Here is a 26,383-nt window from a genome sequence, read left to right as displayed (position 1 = left end):
TTCAAATCGATATGACTGTAATTATACTTCAACTTTAAATTAGTTAATTGGATCTTTTGGAATTCAGTAGTTTTCTTTTGAAATTCTTTTTCACAGATTGTTAATTTTCTTCTCCAAATCCTCAGTTTCGCTAACTCTCTCTTTCTTCAGTTTGGATGCATAACTGTTAATTTGACCTCATAAAAAAGCTTTCATTGCGTCCCACAAAACAAACTGATCAGAAACAGAGTGAACATTATTAGCAATGAAATCCTCAATTTGTTTTCTCAAATAAACAATAAATTCTGGCTTTTGTAGTAATATAGTATTAAATCTCCATCTTAAAGTATGTTGTGTAACTTGAGAACTTTGATATTCCAGTAATAACAATGAATGGTCCGAGACTAACCTTGCCTTATAATCCACAGATATAACCTTATCCTGTAAATGTGCCGAAATTAAAAAATAATCAAGTCTTGAAAAAGAATTATGTTGAGAAGAATAAAAAGAAAAGTCTTTCTGTGTAGGATTAAATCTACGCCAAATATCAACTAAATTCAAATCTTTCATCATATTAGCCATATGTATCGTCATCTTAGATTTCTTAATTACCTTTGGATACTTATCCAATAATGGTTCTAATATCATATTTAAATCCCCCCCAATCATCACATTGGAATTATCCTGTCCCAATAATAAAGATATTTCTGTAATAAAAGTAGTGTCTTCAACATTTGGAGCATAAACATCAATCAAAGTCCAGGCTTCATTAGAGATCATACAATTCAACTTAAGTAGTCTTCCTCCATTTTTCTCCTCGTCTTGCAATTGAAACGGTAAATTCTTATGTACCAAAACCGCAACTCCTTTTGCCTTTGAATTAAATGAAGAATAGAAGACTTGTCCAACCCAGTCCCGCTTAAGTTTCAAATGTTCTTTTTCTGTCAAATGAGTTTCCTGTAAAAAGGCCACATCTACTTTAATTTTTTTTAAATAAGCAAGTACTTTCTTACGCTTTATAGGATTATTCAAACCCTGAACATTAAGAGAAGCAAATTTAAATTTCGACATGTCTTACAACAGTTAGAAAAAAACCCCTAACTCTTACCCCCTTACCCTCTCTTAATACGATCAAAAAAAAAAGAAAAAAAAGAGAAAAAAAAGGAAAATTTTTTTTTTTATTATTTAAACAAAAAAAAAGCCCCTTCACTCTTTAACCTAATAATACAAAAAAAAAGAAAAAAAAACGGGTAGGAGGTTAAAAATACCCCTCCCGTCTAAACCGCGCAATGCGGTAACTCCCAAAAAAAATGGGTGTGAGATAACTCACATGTAGCAGATGACTTTCAGAAAATAGTGCCTATCCAGTTCTCTCCCCCAACCCTCACTTCATCTTAAACTAACATCATCATTATTTAATATCCATTTTTATTGAAAAAAAGCATTAGAAAAAAAAGGACAACTCTTCTTTTAATCAGCTCCAACTGCCGAGTCACCATTACGACCATTCCTTCTTGGAGCACGGCTCTTTTCTTCCATCTCTTGTCTCCTTGGAGATCGCGGTTGAAACTGAGTGATTGGCAACTCTTGAGCAAATGCTATAGCTTCCTTTGGAGAATCAAAGAACTTTAGTTGGTAACCATCTTGAAAAACCTTCAAAACAGCTGGATATCTAAAGGTTGCCTTATAACCTTTCTTCCACAACAACTCTTTAGCAGGGTTGAATTCCCGTCGTTGGAACATAACCTCTTAACTCAAATCCGCATAGAAGAAAACTCGATTATTTTGAATCATCAAGGGTGATTTTCTCTGTTGTGCATTTCTAATAGCCACTCGTAAAATTATTTCTCTGTCATAATAATTCAAGCAACGAACCAAAACAGGTCTTGGACTTTGACATGAAATAGGTCTTCTACGCAAAGCTCTGTGAGCACGTTCCAGTATTATACCTTCCGGGAAATGTTCTTGACCCAGCACCTGTGGAATCCATTCAGAAAAAATTTACTTGGGTCTGGTCCCTCCATACCTTCCGGCAAACCAATAATCTTTATATTGTTCCGTCTGGATTGGTTTTCCAAATAATCAATCTTTTTCACCAAATTTTTATTTTGAGTTTGTAAGTCTTCAACCATTTTGGTCACATCAAGAACTTGATCCCGTATTTCGTCTATATCTTCTTCACATGAATTAAATTTATCTCTCACTTCAAGCTTAAAAGCTCCAAACTCAGCCATCTGTTGAGAATGTATTTTCACCAGGGTATTAAACCTAGTACCAAGTTCAGTCATAATCTTGGATAAACCCTGCATTGTATAAGAGTATAAGATAATTTAGATTCAAGAAGAATCTTTTCAATTGGAAGAGATTCTGGCTCAACAGATTCCTGCTTCTTCTGCATAACCAAAGGATCTTCTGTTCCTTCCTTCATTCTTGTTGCCTTCCTTGTAGTATGACTGCGTGTGGAAACCCCAGCCACAGCCTCTCCAGCAGTGACTGGAGGACGCTGGCCGGGGTTTTCCCCAGTCCATAATGTATTAAGTTCTCCCAGTACATCAAGTTGTATAGGTTCTTCTATCTCAAGAGGTGCAGTTTGCAATGCCACCACTAGGGTTGACAAATGCCTTTCCCCAGCCGGTGTTTCAGCTGGTAATACTTCAGCTGATGATACTACAAGCGGTTCATTGTCGTCAGATGCTACTGCGCATGTGCGAACCTGAGTAACTCTTTGTTCTAAAGACTGTTTGGCGCCCTCTTTAGGGGGCTCTACCGATGTAACATAGAGCTCTGCATCCGAACACTGTACCTCTCTCCTGGAATCCATTTCACGCTGAGTCCCGGTGCTTTTTCTACAGGTAGGCTCCAAAACTTGAACTTTTGGAAAATGTAGTTTTTTGATGATCTGTTGTCGTTTTTTTTTTGCTCTTTTTCACCAATTGTACCATCAGAAGTTAAATTAACAGCACTGAAGTTATCTAAACTTTTAAAGAATTTTAACGGGCATTTCTAGACAAAACAATAAGATAGAGTCAGGAGAGGACTGGAAGGCACGTCTGATCCTTACGCCATCTTGCCACGCCCCCCTCGTGCTCCTTTTCTGTTCTGTTTTCAGTCTTTCTTTAAACTCATCTGGTTCACTGAAAAATTATTATACCACAATGTAACTATTTTTTATTTAAAATTCTTATTTAAGCATTTGTCTGAATACCTTACAAGTGTAGTAACAGATTTAACAGTCCCAAAGGTGGTAGATTACCAATGTTGCTGTAATAGGACCTACAGCCTTTCCATGCCTCTGAATCCTTCAGTCATGCAGATGATATCAATTACTGTTGGATCCTGGTCCACAAAACATTAAATTTATCATCTTTTTTCACCCATTTTTGTGTGACTGGAGTGCCAGCAGCCAGTCAAACATTGGCTTTCATCTGTGATTGTTCATAGACCATCTATAGGAAAGTATAATTGGAACACCACAGGAAGTTTATCATAAAGAAATGAGTTTCATTTCTCAAGCAAGACAATGCTATTGATGTTGGGAATTTCTATCCATAATTTCCATCAGAGTGAAAACTGTCTCTGGGCATTGTTAAACTCCTTGAAGAGCCAGGAAAGGACCACATTTAGCATTTTGTTTACTTGGATTAGAATTGGGAAAGAGTGGTGTGGTGAAAGTCTGCCAAGCTGCCTGTCTCCCCTCTGGCGAGCCTTGCTGTACTAACATTGGCTGTGCATTATTTCTACTGTTAAGGACACTCCCCTTGGGTATAACTGTATATGCACCTATTGTCTTTCATTAATGTACCATGAGTTTCTGCTAATAAAAGCCATGATTATTGTTTGACCACGTCGTCTTTGTCTACTTCATCAACTGGCACTTCAATTTTATTAGCAGAAATGGATGCAGCATTCAAGCCAGAGTGGCTGATAATCAACCAGTCTGCCCCAAGGGCATTGCTTGGATTGCTTGTTTCGATTACTACATGGCTCGAAACAACGTGGTCGATGAGGCAACACAGTGGGACCACCTGAACTCTCTGCTGAGTGAGGTCCCTTTCACTATAAATCAAAGAGCTACCACTCTGGCTATAGCCCGGGAACGTCTGACTGCTTACTACGCGGCACCATGGAATGTGGTGCTTGCTCGACACCAGTTGCTGACTAGATACCAGAAACCCGGGGAAAGTGATGTTGCCTATGCACTGGCCCTCGACTCACTGGCAAACAAATGTGATGTCAGGGCAGTCAACGTGCAACAACATCGCAATGCCTTGAAGCTGGATGCTTTAGTCAACGGGATTGACTCCAATTACATCCAACAGAGGCTGCTGGAGTCCTGAACCTACAACCGGGCAGTCACTCTAGCCAAAACACTGAGAAGTGCCATGCGGTCCAGTGAAATGCTAGAAACCGAAAAGGAAACATCCGGGAGTGCTGGAACCCTGAAGGAAAGAAAAAGGAGAACTCCTGAAAAATGCTACTTCTGTGATAAGAGCTGGCACCCCAGACAGAAGTGCCTGGCTCGATTTGCTATTGTGGGAAACTCAGCCACTTTGCTAAAGCGTGTAAGGCGAAAAGTACTCCCACTATTAATAATAAGAGAAGCACCAAGAAAATGTGTCCTGGAGCTGCAGGAATGGAAGACAACTGTTAAAAGGGGGATCTTCAGACGAGCAGGCTAAATCGACTTCAAGTGATGACGAGGTGAGATCCCCTGTGATAACTCAATTGACTTCAAAGCTTGGAGGATGTTACGGACTGAAACGGTCAACTATGAAAGGGGAGGTGAATGGTGAGACTCTTGATTGTCTAATAGACTCAGGGAGTGCTGACAGCTACATCCACGAGAGAGTTGCCAGAGCCTTAAATTTGTGGAGATATCCAGCGAACCGAAAGATATCGATGGCTTGTAGTGAACTTACAAAAACTATACGGGACAAGTGTAAAGTTACTTTAAATTTGCAGGGACATTGCCTGGCTGATGTTTGGCTCTTTATTATGCCGGAGTTCTGCACCCCTGCGTTACTGGGGTTAGATATTCAATCTCAGATGAACAATGTAGTGTTAAATTTCGGTGGGCCACTACCCACACTTACCATCCCCTGCGCTAGTTACTGTGGTCTGTCCACTTTAAAGATCAAAGCTCCCTCTCTTTTCAATGATTTATCCCCCGAGTGTGTGCCGATTGCCACTAAGAGCTGTTCTTACAGCAAAGAGGAACGTGAGTTTATCAAAGCTGAGACCCAGAGATTGCTTAAAGAGGGAGTAATTGAACCCAGTAAGGGTCTGTGGTGAGTCCAGGTGGCAGTTGTGAAAAATCACACTAAGAAATGACTGGCTATTGACTATAGGCAGACAATCATCCGTTACATTAACTTGGATGCCACGCATCAATGAAATGATTAATCAGATAGCACAATACAAAGTGTACTCCACTATTGACCTCAAAGCAGCTTACCACCAAATCCCCATTAAAAAAAGGAATGACCCTATACTTTGAGGCTGATGGGGGGTTATACCAGTTTAAAAGGTACCTTTTGGAATCACTAATGGTGTGTCAGTGTTTCAGAGGGAAATGGATAAGATTGTTAGGACGTATGAGTTACAGGGTACGTTTCCCTATCTGGATAATGTCACTATCTGTGGGAAAACACAAGCTGAGAACAACAACAACAACTTAAAGAAATTTTTAGCAACAGCTAAAGAACTCAACCTTACATTAACGAGGACAAATGTGTGTTCAATGCGACAGAGCTACCCATTCTGGGCTACATTGTCTGCAAGGGCAAAATCCGCCCCAACCTGGAATGAATGGCCCACCCCCCCCCCTTTCCTACAGCACGAAGAAGGCACGCCCTCTGTTTGACACTAAATCTTATCCTTTTTCTCCAATGGCCTTGAAGGCTTTTGAGAGAATTAAAGATGATATTGCCAAAGCTGCACTCTCATCCATTGACAAGGATGTCCCATTCCAAGTGGAAACTGATGCCTCAGATTGTGCCGTGACAGGAACCCTTAATCAAAAGGGCAGACCTGTGGCGTTCTTCTCCCACACGTTACGCGGACCTGAACTTAAACATCCTGCCATTGATAAAGAAACCCAGGCTATTATCGAAGCTGTTCGCTACTGGAGACACTTTCTAGCTGGCAGAAAATTTACTCTTGTCACTGATCAGAAATCTGTAGCCTACATGTTCAGTACTAAACACAAAAGTAGAATCAAGAACGACAAGATGGCACGCTGGCGAATAGAACTCTCAACTTATAATTTTGAGATCCAATACAGACCGGGCAGGTTAAATGATCCCTCTGCCGCATTGTCACAATCTGCTGCTGGTGCTCAGCTGGAGTGGCTAAAAGAGATCCATAGCGGACTGTGCCACCCAGGAGTCATAAGATTCTTCCACTACATAAGGGCTAACAACCTTCCTTGCTCTCTGGAAGAAGTCAGGAAACTGACTAAAAGCTGTCCTGTTTGCGCAGAATGCAAACTGCAATACTTCAAAGCTCCAGAGGCCACTCTCATCAAGGCAACCCGACGTTTTGAGAGGATTAGCTTAGATTTTAAAGGGCCGTTACCTTCCAACAACAAAAATGTATATTTCCTTACTGTAATTGACGAATATTCCAGGTTTCCCTTTACGATACCCTGCCCTGACGACTCGTCAGGGTCTGTCATTAAGTCACTTGACTGAATTTTCAGCATTTTTGGTTTTCCTAATTACATTCATACCAATAGAGGCTCACCATTCATGAGCGCTGAACTGCTGCGAGCCATGCTATGAAAGGGGATTGCCACCAGCCGTACCACGAGCTACAACCCGCAGGGCAATGGTCAGGTTGAAAGGGCTAATGCTACCATCTGGCAGACTGTTAATCTTGCTTTAAAAACACATGGTTACCCTGTTACCCGGTGGCAGAAGGTGCTACCCGAGGCACTACATTCTATTCGGTCTTTACTGCAACAAATCAAACACCTCATGAACGTATGTTTGCCTTTCCTAGGAAATCAGGAACTGTGATGGACTGGCCAGCCTGTTTATCTGAGCCTGGAACCGTGCTGCTGAAGAGCCATGCTCGGGCGTGTAAAACAGACACCCTAATCCAACCAGTTCAGCTACTAACCCCAACTACGGTCATGTTAAATTCCCAGACAGGAGCACTGACACTATACCCCTAAGTGATCTGGCCTCACCTGGTTCGCCCCTTCCTCGCACCCCAACTCAGAGTGAGCCTGAGAGGTTGGAGTCACCCCCCCCCCCCCCCCCCCCCCAGCCTGTGACCCTTAGTAAGCTTTCAGATGGCCATGCTGAGGCTCCACTGTCTCATGCTGGCGATTCTGGAGCGGGTCCAGAAGCCAGTCCTTCCCACACTACAGACCCAGGACCTGTACCAGTTCCCAAGGTTGCAAAGGAGCCACCTGTTTTGAGACAAAGCACCAGAATTCGTAAACAACCTGATAGGCTGACATATTCATAAAACACATCGTCTTTGTCTACTTCATCAACTGGCACTTCAAGTGGGAAGTTAATATTTCAATCAGAATGAAATGCAAACAATAGCTGGTGACAGTAACATCATCAGGTTTAAGTGATCAATTGCTAATGAGTTTATAATTATAAAAATGAATGCATACAAAGCATCGGATTTGGTGTATTTTGGCATGCAGTGCCCATGAGAGATCTTACCTGGAACGTTTAGGGCCCAACATCAATAATTCTGTGTACAAGTCTGGTCTCCAGGAAGGATTGATAGAGGAAGTGCAATGATCAGATTGACTCTTGAATGACATGAAACACCAAAGTATGATTGTTGTAAAAACACAAGAATGCTAGAGGAACTCAGCATGTCCTGCAGCGTCCACATTGGCCTTTCTTCAAGGTGTGAACAAAAAGCAGGCAGGTACCTGAACAGAGGTGGGGGAAAAAAAGGGTAGGGGGAAAAGGGGGAAAAGCACAGGCCAACAGACAAATGGTGCTAATTGGAGATGGATAGGAGGACAGAAGGGTGAGAATTGATTGGGGAGGGGGTGGCTCTGTGAATACAGAGATGGAGGAAAGGAGGCAAAGGTGAAAAGAGAGAGAGAGAGCTAGAGGAAAGAAGAAATAGGGATAGGGGAGGGGATGTACAGAGGTTGGCGGGGTGGGGAGCAAATAAAAACCAGAAGGTGTCCAGTCAGGACATGAGGTGTTATTTATCCAATTTGTGTGTGATCTCAGTCTATCAGTGCATGAGACCATGAACAGATGTGTCAGCATGTTAAAGGGAAAGTAATGCTTTGTTTTAGAGAAGAAATCAAGCAGAATAGCTCTGTGTGCTGTAAAGGTTAGAAGAATGAGAATTAAAATTTTTAAAGAAGCCTGACAAGGTAGATGCAGATTTTCCATGGCTGGAGTATCAAGAATTATGTGTCATATTTTCAAAATAAGGGACTGGCTTTTCAGGACTAAGAAGAGAAAAATTCTTTCATCCATAAACTTTGTAATTCACTAATTTAGAAGGCTGTGGAGATTTGGTTGCTGAGTATATTCAAGCTGGAGATATATTTCAAAAGACTTAAACAAATAGAATGTTCAGTTTGTACAAGAGGTAAATAATCAGCTGTGATCTGCATTTCCTCTAGTTCCAATGGCAGTGGGTCGTGGTTTGTGGGATTGGGAAAAATGCAAACAGTCCCATGTGCAGAGACCACCTTCCTGGTCTCTGTATTTTCACTTGTTTATCAATCTTTTTTATTTATTTTACTCGAATGGCATGTTGTGCACATCTAATACTAATGCAATTACATTTCTTGCGCACGATATCGAATGTTCAGGTTTCTCACCATTTGGAAAGTCTGTGCAGTGTCATTGAATTTTTTTAGTCAAAATTTATCTAAGCACAGGATTTCAGCATTTTGTTTAATGTTGTTTAACCTTTTCCATAAAATAAATCAGACATAATTGTCCTTAACACTGCATTTTAGTTTCACTGTATGGAGCAAAATAGAAAAAAATAGCAATTGGGCATACATTTACGAAAAGTAAACCATTATGTTCTGTTTCATCTCTCAACTACACAAGGAAATAGGGGCAGGGAAGTGCCATCTGGCTGAAAGAGTTTGCTCCAATATTCAATAAGATCATGGCTGATTTGGCCATGAATTCAGTTCTGATTTCTCACCTGTTTTTCCTCACTCTTAATTCTCCTATTTTTCTATCTGTGTCTTAAATATGTTCAATAACAGCCTCATTTACTACTCCCTGGGAGAAATGGTTCCTCCTTATCTTTGCCTTAAATATACTCCCCCAAATCTTGAGACTATGTCCCCTACTAGTCTCACCTGCTGGTGGAAACAACCTCTCTGCTTCAATGTTATCAATTCCTTTCATAATTTTATGTCTCTATAAGATTCCCTGTCATATTCCTAAACTCCATAGAGTATCATCCCAGGTACTCAGTAGGCCTTTTCACACTGTGGGCAAGAGGTTACCCTACTTGGACCTGGGTGAAAGTCCAGGGAAGGCAGGACCTCCTGGGCCTTCACACCACAGTCCAAATTTCCTGTAATTGGCCCTCGCTGGCAATTTTGGGGGTTGGTGGTGGTGGTGGTCCAGTGATGAGTGTGTAGTCTCTGTATTTCTATCTCTGTGTGTGTGTGTGTGTGTGTGTGTGTGTGTGTGTGTGTGTGTGTATATACATATATATATATATATATATATATATATTCTTTGGCTTGGCTTCACGGACGAAGATTTATGGAGGGGTAATGGTGGGTTGGGGTTGGGTGTTGGGTTTTTCCTCCTTTGTCTTTTGTCAGTGAGGTGGGCTCTGCGGTCTTCTTCAAAGGAGGTTGCTGCCTGCCGAACTGTGAGGCGCCAAGATGCATGGTTTGAGGCGATATCAGCCCACTGGTGGTGGTCAATGTGGCAGGCACCAAGAGATTTCTTTAGGCTGTCCTTGTACCTCTTCTTTGGTGCACCTCTGTCTCGGTGGCCAGTGGAGAGCTCGCCATATTACACATACATATAGAGCAATTCAAAATAACAGAATGAACAGATTTATTGAAGGCAAATTGAGGTTGACAAGCTTAAATGCTGAAATGATAATCCAGCACAGAAGCGTTGACATCATGGTGCTTCCCCTGCTCGGCCATTTGCTGATTCAGATTGCAGGGAGAGGGTGGCCCAGGAAAATCACCCGAATCCACAGATATACCTCTTAGATAGGGCCGCAGACCTGGGTAATTTTCCCGGGCCGGCATTGTCACACCACCAGTTCACAGGAGAATTCCTGGGAAAATTTCCCAAGATCCCCATTTTATATAACGGTGTGAAAAGACCTACTGCCTCCTTATAAGATTACTTGATGAACCTCCTTTGCACTGTCTCCAAAGCCAATAAATTAAACCCCCAATATCCAGTACCTATGGGAATTGATAGATGCTGAATAAATTGATTTTCCGGTAGCTTGAGATTGCATGTTGTGTGATTGGCGAAATAATCACTTGTTAATTTTAAACTAGCCAATTTTAAACTTTTGTATTTTTCATCTTTATTTTCGGTGATTTTTTTTGTGTCTATTGCTTCAGGCTGTTGGTTGCTTGAATTCCAGGTAATGGGGATTTTACTGTATATCTTTTCTCAAGTAACGAGACCAGAATTGCACACAGTACTTCAACTACAGCTGAACCAGTACCCTGCACATTTACAGAAGAACCTCCTTGCCTTAAATTCAATCCTTCTAGCAATGAAGGACTATCCATTTGCTGTCTTGATGCATCGTCAAACTAACTTTTTGTGATTCATGTACAAACACTCCCAGGTCTTTCTGAACATCAGCATGTTGGAATTTTTCACTAGTTAAATAATTACCTGCCTTTTTCCTACCCTTTTTAAAAAAAAACTGTGGTGTAACATTTGCAATCTTCCAACCTGCCCAGAGTCTGGAGAATTTTGGTAATTTTTACCACAAATACATCTGCTATGGGCCAGAGGTGGGAAGCTTTTAATTTTTAATTTAGACATACAACACAGTAACAGTTAATTTTGGTCCACAAGTCCATGCCTCCAAATGAATCTACATCCCCTGGTACGTACTTGTATACCTCCCACCCTCCACACCCCCCCCACCCCCTTCACCAACCCCCTCCCCCCAGCATCACCTCTTTGGCATGTTGCCATTCTGAAGACAAACAAAAATAGTTGAAATGCACAAAAGCGCTAGAAAATCCAGCAGGTCATGCAGCAACTATTGGAAGTGTAGGGTAAACAATGATTTGGGCCTGATCCCTTTGTCAAGGTATGAGCAAAAAGCAGGTGCTTGAATAAAAAGGTGGAGTAAGGAGAGGAGAGAAGGGGCAGGGAGAGGATTTTATTCAAGCACCTGCCTCCTTTTCACCCATAGCTAGTTATTTGCATACCTGTTCGGTTTTGGCTTATACTTTCAGCCTGAATTCCTCCCCCTTCCCTTTCCTCCTTCCTCTTTTCTCTCTTGCTCCCTTACTGTAGATGCTGCATGACCTGCTGAGTTTCTCCAGCACTATTGTGCATTGCATTACAATCCCAGCATTTACATACTTTTCCTGTTTAACAACAAACTAAAATGATTGTATAGTGCCATAGCCACATCTGCACTACCCTGTATGAATTCACCCTTCTCCTCTTCTAAGGGACCAGTGATTACTTTAGCCACTCTTTTCTGCTTGAAATATTTATAAAATCTGTTCATGCTTTTATATTCTGTGATAATGCACTTTCATAATCTCTTTTTTTATTGCTTTTGTATTTATTGCTGCTTTTTAAAGTTTTCTAATTTCCCATTTCTCTTAGCCATTTTGAATGCATTAGTTTTTAATTGAATATTCCCTTTTATCCTTAGTTATTCATGGCTGAGTATCCCTCCTACCCTTACTCTCCTTGTTTTTCACGGAATATACTTTTGTGGAGTCGTGAAAAATCTTTGAAGGTTCTCTGTTGTTCCTCAACTGCCCTACTATATAGTTTCTGCTCTCAGACTACGTTAGCCATCTTGTTTCCCCCACCCCATTGTAGTCTCTTACTTTGGGCACAACACTCTTGTTTTGGATTTTTCTTTCTCATCTTAGAAATTCAACCTGTGGAGTTTAAAAAAAACCCACTTTATTGAAGCATGATATTTGGCTAATTTTCTTCTTTGATATGATAGGTGAGAGCCATCATCAGTGATTTTGCTGTGTTTCTTACCATTCTTGCCATGGCATTGATTGATTTTTTTGTTGGCGTACCTTCTCCAAAGCTTGCAGTTCCAGACCAGTTTGAGGTAAGGATATTATTAATTCAGTATAACCAGACACTTCTAAAAATGAATATATTCACATTAGAAAATGTACAGATTTGATTGAAAGACTTGGATATTACCAAAAAATACAATAATTTCCTGAGGATGATTTAGCCTTTAAAGATTTACTTTCTTTAACATGCAATTAGTTTGTATTTGCTCTTTGGCTGTTGTATCCCATCATACAGTAAATAAATATTCAGTTTGAATGTAATGAGTTAATAATATGGTATGTAAAACTGATCAGTAAAGATATAGAATTTTGATAAGTATCTTATCCATGCGTTTTGTACATAGGAACATAGGAAGTAGGAACAGGAGCAGGCCAAAAATGGCCCATCGAGCCTGCTCCGCCATTCAATATGATCATGGCTCATCTAATTTATGACCTAACTCCACCTACCTGCCTTCTCCCCATATCCCCTAATTCCTCTATCATGTAAAAATGTATCTAACCAAATTTTAAATATGTTTAATGAAGCAGCCTCAACCACTTCCCTGGTTAGAGAATTCCAAACATTCACTACTCTCTGGAAAAAACTATTTTTCCTCATCTCTGTCCTAAATCTACTCCCCCGAAACTTGAGACTGTGACACTCTCGTTTTAGTTTCACCGGCCAGCTCAAAAAACCTTCCTACATCTATCCTATCCATACCCTTCATAACCCTATATGTTTCTATAAGATCTCCTCTCATTCTTCTGAACTCGAGCGAATACAATCCTAGACGATTTAATCTTTCATCATAAGTCAACCCCTTCATCCCAGGGATCAACCTAGTAAACCTCCTCTGGACCGTCTCCAAAGCCAGTATATCCTTCCTCAAATATGGAGGCCAGAACTGGACACAGTACTCCAGGTGCAGTCTCACCAGTACCTTATTCAGTTGCAACATTACCTCCCTACTCCTGAATTCATTTCCTCTAGCGATGAAGGCCAACATTCCATTTGCCTTCTTAATAACCTGCTGCACCTGCAACCTAACTTTTTGCGATTCATGCACAAGCACTCCCAAGTCCCTCTGCACAACAGCATGCTGTAGTTTTTCACCCTTTAAATAATATTCAGCTCTTTTATTTTTCTTGCCAAAGTGGATAACCTCACACTTACTAACATTGTACTCCATCAGCCAGACCTTTGCCCACTCATCCAGCTTAACTATATCCCTCTGCAGACTCTCCACATCCTCATTACAATTTGCTCTTCCACTCAATTTGGTGTCATCTGCAAACTTGGCTACACCACATTTTGTCCCCTCCTCCAAGTCATCAATGTAAACGATGAACAGTTGTGGGCCTAACACTGACCCCTGTGGCACCCCACTTACCACTCTCTGCCAACCTGAAAAACTCCCATTTATCCCGACTCTCTGCCTCCTGTCAGACAACCAATTTTCAATCCAGGCCAATATACTTCCCCGAACTCCACTTTCCTGTAACTTACTGATAAGTCTCTTCTGCGGCACCTTATCAAACACTTTCTGGAAATCCAAATATGCAACATCAACCTGTTCCCCTCTAACCACCGCACCCATTATATCCTCAAAGAATCCTAACAAGTTTGTCAAACGAGATCCTCCCTTTCTAAAACCATGCTGTGTCTGCCTGATTGAACCCTTACGTTCCAAAAGTTTCACTATTTCATTTTTAATGATGGCTTTAAGCATTTTTACAACTACAGACGTCAAGCTAATTGGCCGATAATTTCCAGTCTTCAGCCTACATCCCTTCCTAAAAAGTGGCATGACATTTGCTGTCTTCCAGTCTGCAGGGACCTGCCCATAACAAGTAATTGATAGTCTCTAATACAGTATGAACTGTGCAAAGCCAAATGTCTCAGATCATACAGAATTTAGTTTGTTAACAAAAGTCAACTATCAAATTTAGAATTAAAAATCCAGTTTGTTTTGGCGAGATCTTGGATTTACTGTTGGTATTGTATTGCTGAGTTGAATGTGCTTTGGTGGATGTTTGGAAAGGATGCTGTACGATTGAAGAGCTCCAGAAAAACTTTTTTTTGTAAGATGAGGACTCTAGAGTCTAAGAAGAGAGCCTCTTCAACAGTGATGGAGATGGATTAGGGACCTTTGTGGATTGAGTTTTAGAAATGGAAGTACCAAATATACTCATGCAATAGATGATCCTGTATAGACCAAAAATCACATGTTTTCCATAAGACCCATTTAAAAGTTGACCACCCACCCATTCAAGCTCCCAACACTGTAACCGCCTGCCCACCAACCAGAGCTCCCGACACCCTGACCGTAAATCCTCTCCTTGGCCGCCTGCCCACCAGAACTTCCAATGCCCCGATCATGGACTCTCACCCAAGCCACATGCCCACCAGAGCTCCCGATGCCTTGGCCACAGACTCTCCTAGACCCCGGCTACCTGCCCATCTGAGTTCCTGACGCCCAAGCATGGACTTACCACCCAGTCCTGGCCATCCAAGTTCCCGATGCCTTGAATGATGCCAGTACTTAATGCGGTCAAAAGCATGACCCTTGTAAAAGTCCTCACACAACCACTCCCCCCCCCCCCCCAGTGAAAACCTGAAAAATTAGTCCAAAAAACTCAAGTATTACACGAGTATATACAGTAGGTGGATTTGGAAATCTTTAAATGAAAAAAGTGCGGAACAAATAACAGAGGTAGAAAACATGTCAGTGAGGTAAATTTGGATTAATTTATTTGTTGACATTGCCAAGGAGCAGTTTGCAGAAAAGCTAAGGTTAGATTCAGAGGTATTGGTACAGGAAAAGATATTAATAATATTCTCAATCTATGACCTAATGGATAGGAAAAGAACCAGCAAAGTTAGCCTTCATCTAGCTGGATAACAAAGAAAGGAAAACTACGTTATATGATCTTAAGTGTTGCTTCAATTGTGTCTATGGATGTTGGTGAAATCAGAGAGGGGCATGTTGATACTCCAGGGCATGTCAATATGAAGAAGAAAGAGGTTTTGAGTGCCTTGAAAAATATTAAGGCAAGTAAGTCCACAGAGCCTGATGCAATCTATCCTAGGATATTAAAGGAGGAGGGCTTGCTAAAGATCTTTAGCCATAGGTGAGTTCCCCGGAGTCTATCAGTGTTGTCCCTTTGTTAGAGTAGGATAACAGGGATGAACCTGGAAATTATAAGCCAGTGAGCTTTATATCAATGGTAGGGAAATTTCTGGAGAAGATTGTTAGGGATAGGATTTACTTGCAAGGACTTGTTAGGGGTAGTCAGCATGGAACTTTGTGGAGGAGGTCATGTTTCACAAATGTATTTTAATTTTTTTTGAGAAGGCCAAGATGATTGATGAAAGTTAGACAGTTTTTTTGCATTGAAAAGCACTTGGTAAGGTCTCAAGGTCAACTGCAGAAGATTAAGTCACATAAGATTCATGGTGAGTTGCTAAGTTGAATGCAACTTTGGATCATAGAAGACAAATGGTAGTGGTGGAGGCGATGTTATTCTGTCTGGAGATTCAGATGCAAATATCAGAAAATGGTGCGGTTGTGGATCATGAGGAAGATTGTCAAAGGATACAGCAGGATATAGATCAATTGGAAATTTGGTGAAGAAATGACATATGGAGTTTATCTGGACTAATGTGCAGTCGTACATTTTGGAAGGTCAAATACAAGAGGAAAGTATACAGTAAGTGGCAGAATCCTTGGGACCATTGATGTACTGAGGGATTGTGGGATGCAAAATGATGTCTCCCTGAAAGTGGATAGGGTAGTAAAGAAGGTGTATGGCATGCTTGCCTTTATCAGTCAGGGAATTGAGTATAAAGGTTGACAAGTCATGTTGCATTTGTATAAAGCAGTTCTCAGGCCACATTTGGAGTATTGTGTGTAGTTCTGGTCTCCATAATACAGGAAAGATGAGGAGGCTTTGGAGAGGAAAGAGATTCATCAAGATATTGCCTGGATTAGAGTGAATGAGCTATAAAGAGGTTTTTTTTCTGGAGCATTGGAAGCTGAGGGGAGATGTGATGTAAGTTTATAACATTATAGGAAGCATAGATTGAGCAGGCAGTCAGAATCTTATTCCTTGAATGAAAGTGTCAAATGCAAGAGGGAATGCATTTAAAGATGCCGTACAACTTAATGGAGTGGTTATATAAAGCAAGGTTGACAGAGCTAGGGCTTTTCTATTTGGAGCGATGAAGGATAAGAGGTGACTTAATAGAAGTACAGAAGATTGTGAAGGTGAACAACTAGCATCTTTTTCCCAGACACATCTATTTAAAGTGAGTGGAGGAAAGTTTAAAGCATATGGCATTTTAATAACCATATTTATCCCTTGCATGCAGCCTACTCGAAAAGACCGAGGTTGGTTTATAGATCCACTTGGACAGAACCAATGGTGGACAATGCTTGCTGCTTTTGTACCAGCTTTGCTGTGTACTATTCTTATTTTCATGGATCAACAGATCACTGCAGTTATCGTCAATAGAAAGGAGCACAAACTGAAGGTATTTCTGTGCTAATAGCAGCTAATGGACAATCCTTCATACTTTTTATAATATTTTTATTGATTATATTCTTAAACATGCATATAATATACGTTTATGGATTACACAATACAAATGGTAAGTTACATAGCTCAACAAATTGTATAAAGGCATATCAAGTGCATCCATAATACATAAAACATAGACATATCTAATAATTTTAATACGGATAGTCGTGTTTCTATACCCCATCCTCTTACCCTTGTTGCATGGCTAGAGAGAGAAAAAAAGTAATTAATTTCTGGAGTTAAATAGCAAAGTATTAAAATTTAGGATTTCTATTATGTCTAAAGATTGTGGAAAAAAGATCAAGAATTGTCCCCACAACATTTGAAACCTTATATTTGAGTTACTAATTGTATAACAAACCTTTTCTATGTTTAAGCAGGTCATAATGCCCCTTAACCACTGAGCATGGATAGGCGAGGCAGCATCCTTCCATCTAAGCAATATCACACACCTGGCTAAGAGAGAGACAAAAAGAACTTGACATTTGATTGGAGTTCCTATCCAGTTGTACTGAAAAGAGTAACCAAAAGATTTGGCTCTAGATTTTAATTAAGGATTAAGTTTGAAACACATCTCTCCAATATCCTTTAAGACTGGGGCGCGTCCAAAACATGGATTAGAGAAGCCTCTCCCCTCTTACATTTATCACAGCAAGGGTCTACATCTGGATAAATACAAGAAAATTTGACTTTTGACTTATGAACCCTATGTACAACTTTAAATTGTAACAATGACATGTGCGTAAAGGTGTGGTATTAACCAATTTAAAAATTGAATCTCAAACCTCATCTGATATTAAAAGGTTTAAATCCTGTTCCCAGGCATTTTTAATTCTAACGAAGGGAGTGTTTCTTAAACCTACCAAATTATAAATAATGGATATTAGACCTTTACAAGAAGGTTATAACCTTAAAAAAATTCAATAATGTTCACATCAAGTGCCCAAGGAAAATTAGGTATCTGAGAAACAAAATTGTGTAAAGAAGGTTGAAAATAAATTATTGGATAGAATAAGACTTGATAGAGAAAAGCTATGAAATGCAAAATGTTTTATGAACTACTCTCAGAGTCTGCCTGACAAGGGCATTGTTAATTCATTTGTTTAAAGAAAAAGGAAGTGAGAATCCGAGAAGTGCTGAGATGGAAAAGGAGCACTCAGTTGGATAATTACTTTTGTTTACTATGAGAGATATACACTCTTTGTTAAAAGAAGCTGGAAGATTACCTTGCTTAAATAAATCAGATGACACAGAACTTATGTGCGGTGAAAGCAATTGAGAAAAGCTCCACAGGAAACCCATCAGGTCCTGGGGATATGCCAGATTGCTAAGAAGAAATAGCAGTAGCTATTTCCTCTTGTGATTATAGGCTCGTGTAATCTTGCTTGGTTAATTAAAGAAAGTGAGGGAATATTTAATTGATCCAAATAACTTCATTGAACTGCTATCATCTGGAAATTCAGAAGTATAAAGTCGAGAATAAAATTTCCTGAATGTATCACTTATCTTAGAATGATCCATCATTCATTCAAAACTTTGTAATTTGTCACTTGGCTTCAAAACCTCTCAACTGATTAGCTATAATCTTACCTAATTTGTCACCAAACTGACACTTACTTTCAAAAGTTGGCATTCAATTGGATATGTTGAAAGGAGATCAAATTTATATAAATCAGGATTTTTAACTTGAGCATATTTTTGATCTGTTCGTTTAATTTGATTAACAAATTCTAATCTCTTATATTCACAGTGTAGGAAATAATCTCTCCCCTGAGATAAGCTTTCATAGCATCCCAAGCAATCAAATTGGAAGTTTCTAACGAAGCGTTAGTATTAAAGAAGAAGGTTATTTGCTCTTCCATAAATTTCACAAAATCATCATCTTATTGTAAAGTCAAATTGAAATGCCAATATCTTTTTATCTGAGGGAGGCCAAGAAGGGTCATGGATAACACCATAGGGACATGATCTGATATTGCTATACTCTGATAATTATGAAAACAAGTCAATGGGATCAATTGATTATCAATAAGAAAATAGTCAATTCGAGAAAAAGTATGATGAACAGGTGAAAAGAAAGAATACTCTCTCATACTTAGATAAAGAAAATGCCAAACATCAGAAATATCATAATCTGATAAGAAAGAGTGAATTAATGAGGCGGATTTACTCATTGTAACAGGGTTAGGAGGTGAATGATTAAGCTCAAATCCATTAGAGAAGAAAAAAGTGTTTGAAACCCCCCCACATCATCTACAATTAGGGGCATAAACATTAGCAAAAACTACCATTTTATTATATAATTTTCCCAAAACAATAATATAACAATAATATAATATAATATTATAATATTATATATAATATTATAATATAAGGGAGGAAGGAATCTGAAACTTTTAAAAGAAAATGCCTGTATCAGGGTAAATACCTGACTGTAGAACAACTGACACTTGACTTTGAATATGTGATTAACAACATTTGTATCAGATACAACACTATGATGGATAAAAGAAATATTTTGATTAAGAAGAATCAACACCCTCTGGCTTTAGCCTGAAATGAAGAATGAAAATGCTGCCCCCTCCACTTTGTAATAAGATGAGAATTATCATGTCTGTGAATGTGTGCTTCTTGTAAAAATATAATTGTGGCTTTAACATGATTAATATGAGAAAACATTTTCTTCCTTTTAACTGGATGGTTCAAGCCTTTTTACACAAATTAATAGAATTATCCATATTTTTAAATTAAAACTCGAAGTTGATTAGCACAATTAATATCTAAACTCCATTTGTTAGCCTTCCGGCTAAAAACTAACACTAATAAAGCCATAAAAGCCTAAAGAAAATAAAGTCCTTCCCTCCCCATCAAACCCAAAAATCCAAATAGCTGCTGAAGATTTCAACAACATACTCCACAAAACAACAATTCTTAACCCAAACAAATCTTCCTGTCGAAGTTCTTATCTCTTGCTCCATTATTGTTATTGTAATTATAGTCAATACTTCAAAGCACTACGTAAATTTGTTAAAACTTCAACCATTTTATGAAAAAAATGAAAAAATCCTTTAAAATTTCTCATACAGTAATTATATAAATAATTTTAACGGAGAAAATCTGTGTAGTTCTCAATGTTCTTCACTTAGAAATATCGTATCTCAATGCTTTAATACAAAGAAAAGTGCTTACATAACTACGAAACTATAACCAAAGGGAATTTTTTTAATCCCTTAGACTATTGCCAAAGCAAAATACTTTCCCAATCAATGTTATTTAACAGGTGTTAAGCACCTTAAAAGTAATAAAATTTAAGCAGTTTCTATCCCCAAGAAGATATTCACACTGGGTGCAATATAGTGGGGAAACCATCTATGTAATTCCGACTTTCTTCAACTGAAAACAGCCATTTCTTATGACCATTGGTAAATGTAATGCAGAGGCACACAGAACCATGTGTATACAACTCCAACATTACATCTTTATATTCAACACTCTGTTTCACTGGCCACGATTTTCAAGTTTTCCTCTACAACGGGCTTCATGAATCAAAAGATCCTTGGTTTGATATCAATGCAACTGTATACTGACTGTATGCAGTCTCTGCCCCTGAGCCGGCTTGGGCCTTAATGAGCAATGTGCTCTATCAATCTCTGACAGAGATGGGAGCAGCTCCTTCCCAAAAACCACAGAGAAACTCCAAAAAGAATTCTACAAGTTTTCCACTTTCGGTATCTTCAAACAAGCCCAGAACACATATATTCTGTCGTCTGCTCATGCCTTCCAGGTCAACAACTCTTGCTTGTTCACTTAGGTTGGAATACATTTTCTCTAATCCATCAATATGCTTGGTAAACTTGTTCAGAATAAGCTCAAAATATACTAAATGTTTACCGTGTTCCTGGGTTAAGCACCGGACTTCTTCAATTTTAGCACCAAAATTATTTGAAGTAAGTTCAAACTCATCGGATAATGACTGTCAGGCCATTTCAGGAGTTCAGAAATAGCCTCCATATTTATATTAGCTGAAGATTCTTTATTTTTGCAGATTTACCACTTCTTGTGGTCATTTTAATGTAGATATGAATAAAGGAGATGAAAAACATTAAACATTAAATACTTTTTTTGTAAACTAGAGAGAAAGAATAAAAGTAGATAGGAGCTGCTGTTACTGCATGCTGCAGCCAAACAGAAGTTCTGAACAATTTTTAATTGTCCCTTCATATTTCTTAAAAGTCTAGTTGATTACTTCTGTAAATAAGTTCAGTGATTTCAGGAGTGACAGAGTTTAGTAAAACTTGCATCCTCTAGGATTTTCATATCTTTCTAAAAATATTATGATCACATACTTATACCTTCAGTATATTTTCAAATGCAGTGAAATTAATATGACCTTCAAAAGGGGCGGCACAGTTAGCGTAGCAGTTAGTTACAGCGTCAGCCATCAGGATCAGTGTTCGAATCCTGTGCTGTCTGCGTGGATTTTCCCGAGGCTCCAGTTTCCTCCCACTATTCAAATCATTGGGGCTTGTAGTTAATTGGGTGGCAAGGGCTCGTGGGCTGAAAGGGCCTGTTACCATGCTGTATGTCTAAATTTTAAAAAGCAAATTAAATTTAAAAAGCTGTGTTGAATGATTGACTGCCTTGTCACAAGTTTTCTTTAGAATATGTACATATCTGGCTGATGGTAGCTTGTTCCACGTTGAAAGTTTGTGTCATTCTGATTGTTTTGCAGAAAGGTTGTGGTTATCACCTTGATTTGTTGATGGTAGCTATCATGCTGGGAGTATGTTCAATCATGGGTCTTCCATGGTTTGTGGCTGCCACTGTCCTTTCTATCAGCCATGTCAACAGCCTAAAGGTGGAATCAGAGTGTTCAGCACCTGGTGAACAGCCTAAATTCCTAGGTATCCGGGAGCAGAGAGTTACAGGCTTACTGATATTTGTTCTAATGGGACTGTCAGTTTTCATGACTTCTGTACTGAAGGTAAGAGAGATGTTATTCAGTGCTCATTTGAATTTTGTGGCATATTTTAAATTGTACAAAACTTGTACCTGTTTTTAAAAAAATGAGAATCCATTCTTTTTTCATGAATGATCTGAAATTTCCATGTGTATACACATTCTAGAGACAATTGTATCTGGTATATTGAGTAGTATCTAGGATATTGAATGTATGAGTCTAATCCAAAATATATTCCATTTTTTGTTGCAAATTCACTCTTAGTTGAAGTAATTAATGTTTACATGTATAAATATATACAAACATACACATGAACTTTTAAAGCAAATAACTGATATTTCTTGGTTCCAGTTCATTCCAATGCCAGTTCTGTATGGTGTCTTTCTTTACATGGGTGCTTCTTCCTTAAAAGGAATTCAGGTATTTCCATCTTAAGCATAAAAATTTTCAAATAATCTTTCCAACTTTTTTTCTCCCAAGTACATTATAATTTGTTAACTTTATTTCTTTCACAGTTGTTTGACCGTTTAAAATTATTTGGGATGCCTGCCAAACACCAACCTGACTTGATTTATCTGCGCTATGTTCCACTTTGGAAAGTCCATATCTTCACTGTTATTCAGCTCGTCTGCCTTATTCTGCTCTGGATCATTAAAGCTTCACCTGCTGCCGTTGTCTTTCCCATGATGGTGAGATTATTGGACATTTCCATTTATTATAGATGCCTTAAAACTTTGATTTTCCTATTTTTACATTAGGACGTGAAGTATTTATTGTTGCTTTGTAATTATTGCTTGAACTAAATGGCTTGCTGGTTAATAGTTTGAAGCCACGTATACCAGTGCTGATAAGGATGGCAGATTTCTTCCAGGGGGACAATGGCAATGGTATTATTATTCAAGCTTTTCATTATTTAATCACTTGAATTTAAATTATCCAGATATGATGGTGAAATTCAATCTTTTCTACAGTTCATTGTGAGCATCTGGATAAGAGGCAAATAAATTAGCCATTCAATTCCCATGATATTAGTTCACTTTTAAATTATGTAATGGCTATATTGGTACATCAGAATGTTATAGGATTAAATTATTGATCCAGTTATCTAGAAACCTGGACCAACAATAGAGAAGTGCAAGTGCAAACTACTGGCTAGTGGAAATCCCTGTCTGGTCTGAATTGAGACCCACAACAAAATTGGAGACTAATTGACTAAGTTATTCAAATCATCCAATTGAGTCAAAAGTGGCTATGTTGAAACAGTTCTAAGAAAGTGCTCATCATCTTCTCAAGGGCAATAGTAAGTACTGCATGCAGATTTGTGCTCGGTATCCTTTAGGAGGAATTGCTCCAGTATGCATTCACTGGTTTGTTCCTTGGGATGAAGGATGATGGTCTTATGAAGAGAGGTTAAATAAGATTTGCCTGCACTTAACAAACCCACATCTGAAATGCTGAGACTTTAACTGCACTTTTCTCTATAAGACTATATTCTGCAATTGTGCTTTATTTTGCACTACATGTTGTACTTAAGTATGAGTTGACTCACCTGGAGAGAATGCAAAACAAAATGATACACAGTATCTCAGTACATGTGACAATAATAAACAATTATAAAAGAAAAGATATGGGAATGAAGCAAACTAATTTTTAAAAATTTACTTGTCATGAGTGCAGGTTCTTGCTCTGGTATTTATTCGTAAACTGTTGGACTTCTGCTTTACCAAACGAGAACTTAGCTGGTTAGATGACTTAATGCCTGAAAGCAAGAAGAAGAAATTGGAAGATATGCATAAAAAGAAAAAAGAAACTGAGGTAAAGTACATTATTCTATGCAAACTTACTTTAGCAGCCCAATTATGAGCTTCACTATTAGTCTTGTTGATGGTCCAACAAAGAGTTGTGTTTCAGATGCTGACAAACTCCTGCAATGATTCTCTTCTTACTAATTGTTTTTTTTACTGTTCATGGAAATGTTATCTTATAACTCTCCAACTTCTGTTTTAATGTTGAAAAGCTAAATCTGCGATAACATCCAAGAAAGCAAATTATTAACAGGTGTATAAATTCTTAAATGTATAATGCATAAATTTGCCAATGTTTTCACATTTGATTATTTTGAATCTTCAAAGTTTCAAGACTTGGTAACACAAAAACTCCTCTTTGCTTCAGTCCATGTAGCTTCCCTGTGTAACTTTATTGTTGCCTTGGGATATATCAAAAATTTTGGACTTGGTCCATTCTGGCCAATTAGTTATTGTGATGGTTTTATCTTTGGCCCTTTGAAACTAGTCTAGGAGGGCCACATGTCAATTCTTTTTCATTGATTTCCTGTAAGACTTGCATGAATAATTTGAATTGTGTTAGTTATGTTTAACTACTATCTTAGCATATTTGTTTAAAACTACTATTCTAAATAGGCAGATAGAAGTAATTGAGAAACACAAAAACTGTAGACGCTAGAATGTTGAGCAAAGAATTGCCGAAGGAACTTAGCAGGCCATTATACTGGATGCAAACTGTTGGGGTCCTTCATGAAATAGATGTAATTGTGTGTAAATTTATAAACTTTTTTTTGTTTTCCTTTTATGAATTCTAAATCAAAAAGAACATAATAATTAGGAGGTGAGGACTCTTTGAGCCTTTCCTGCCTTTCATCAATTCATGGCTGATATTCTGTAATGTCCTCATATCTAGAAACTTATCAGGTTAAGTTTTGTATTGTCTCTATGATTGTGCCTCTACAGCTCTAGAGGGTACTTAACGTCTGAAGAAATATTTCCTCATCTCACTCTTGAATGGCCTACCACTTATTCTGAGACCATGATTCTGGCTTTCAACAGTTTAGCCAAGAGAACAGCTATCCCTTTATTCAGTTTATCAAGCCCTGAAAGAAATCTCTAAATTTTAATGAAATATCCTCTCATTTTCCTAAACTCAGGAAATATATAAGAAACAGCAGAAGTAGGCCACCTGGCCTGTCGAACATGCTCCAACATTCAGTAAGATGAAAATTGATCTGACCATGGACTCAGCTCCACCTACCTGCTTTTCCTCCATTGCCCTTAATTCCCCTGCTATGCAAAAATCAATCTCACTGTGTGTTAAATATATTTAATGAGGCGGCCTCTACTACTTCCTTGGGCAGATAATTCCACAGAATCACTACTCTCTGGGAGAAGCAGTTCCCCCTCATCTCTATAGAACATTACAGCACAGTATTTTTTCCAAAAAATACTAAATCCTTTGTACTTCATAACCCTCTATTTTCCTTTCATCCATGTGCCTGTCTAACAGTCTTTTAAATGTCCCTATTGTTCAACCCTCCAACACCAGTGCATACCAGGAACCCACAACTCTCTGTGTAAAATTTTATTTTTAATTACCACTGATATCTCTCCTAAACTTACCTCCCTTCACTTTGTACAGATGTCCTCTGGTATTTGCTTCTTCCACCCTGGGGAAAAAAGGTGATGGCTGTCTACCTGAGCTATGCCTCTCATAATTTTCTAGACCTCTGTTAAGTCATCTCTCATCCCTCTTCATTTCAAAGAGAAAAGGTCTAGCTCTGCTAATCTTGCTTCATAACACATTTTCCAATCGAAGCAGCATCCTGGTAAATCTTCTTTGCATCCTCTCAGTAGCTTACACATCCTTCCTTTCCTCTGTAGATTACAATTGTTACTTTGAATGAGATATTCAAATTTCTGTTGTGAAATTTATGGGGATAGAGATTTCAGATCCTTTGCATGCAGTCATTAGTGTTGATATAACTAACAGCAAGGTCCCTCTTTTCATATTCAAAGAGGTGACCAAAACTGAACACAATATCTAAGTGTGGTCTCATCAGAGATTTATAGAGCTGCAACATCACCTCATGACACCTGAACTGAATCCCCAGATAAGCAAGGCTAGCATATCATAAGCCTTCTTAACTATCCTCTCAACCTTGAAAGGTCTATGGATTTGGACCCCCTACCGCACTATTAAGTATTCTACCATTAACCATTGACCTTGCATAATCCTAAATCTTTTCCCTTAAATATTTAGGCTATGTCCCTTGGTTCCAGTCTCACCTACAAGTGCCTCTATCTTATCTAGCTATTTCAAAATTTGTAACATTTTTATAAGATCCCCTCTCAATCTTCTGAATTCCAGCAAATATTGTCCCAGCTGTCTCTCCTCATTTCTGGAAACAACTTGGTGAAATTCCTCTGCATCTCTTCAAATGTCAGAATATTTGTTTCTTGTTAAACAAGAAAGTCTGCAGATGTTGCAATTGTAGATTAATACACAAAAGTGCTGGAGCAACTAACTGAGTTGGAAACCACATGGCACAAGGTGGCATAACAAGAGTTGGAAATGGCTTACTGAGTTCCTCCAGCATTTTTGTGCGTTAAAAATATCTTTGCTCAAATAAGAAGACCAAAATTGCATGCAGTACTCCAGGTGCCGCCTCACCAGTACCCTATACAGTTGTATTAGAACCTGCTTACTCTTAAGTTCAATCCCTCTTGCAAAAAGACTAACATTCCACCTGCCTTCTTGATTACCTGTTGCATCTACAAACCAACTTTTTGAGATCCATGCACAAGCACTCTCAAGTCTCTCTGCAAAACAGTATGTTGCAATTT

General features: G+C 38.7%; 1 protein-coding gene across 8 annotated transcripts in view; it reads left to right on the top strand.

Moving 5' to 3' along the window:
• Nucleotides 1-26,383, top strand: part of LOC138751570 (sodium bicarbonate cotransporter 3-like) — a 277,417-nt gene that overhangs the window by 221,552 nt on the left and 29,482 nt on the right. For all 8 annotated transcript variants that reach the window (XM_069914014.1, XM_069914011.1, XM_069914018.1 and 5 more), the window contains 6 exons: nt 12,142-12,255; nt 16,581-16,742; nt 21,522-21,773; nt 22,101-22,169; nt 22,265-22,438; nt 23,427-23,564. In XM_069914014.1, coding sequence (XP_069770115.1) covers nt 12,142-12,255; nt 16,581-16,742; nt 21,522-21,773; nt 22,101-22,169; nt 22,265-22,438; nt 23,427-23,564 — 909 coding nt within the window. The remainder of the gene's footprint in view (nt 1-12,141; nt 12,256-16,580; nt 16,743-21,521; nt 21,774-22,100; nt 22,170-22,264; nt 22,439-23,426; nt 23,565-26,383) is intronic.

The sequence above is a fragment of the Narcine bancroftii genome, chromosome 1 (genome assembly GCF_036971445.1).
Source record: "Narcine bancroftii isolate sNarBan1 chromosome 1, sNarBan1.hap1, whole genome shotgun sequence".
Lineage (NCBI taxonomy): Eukaryota > Metazoa > Chordata > Chondrichthyes > Torpediniformes > Narcinidae > Narcine > Narcine bancroftii.
Note: the sequence above shows the minus strand (reverse complement) of the source record. Positions and strands in the feature narration are given on the sequence as shown.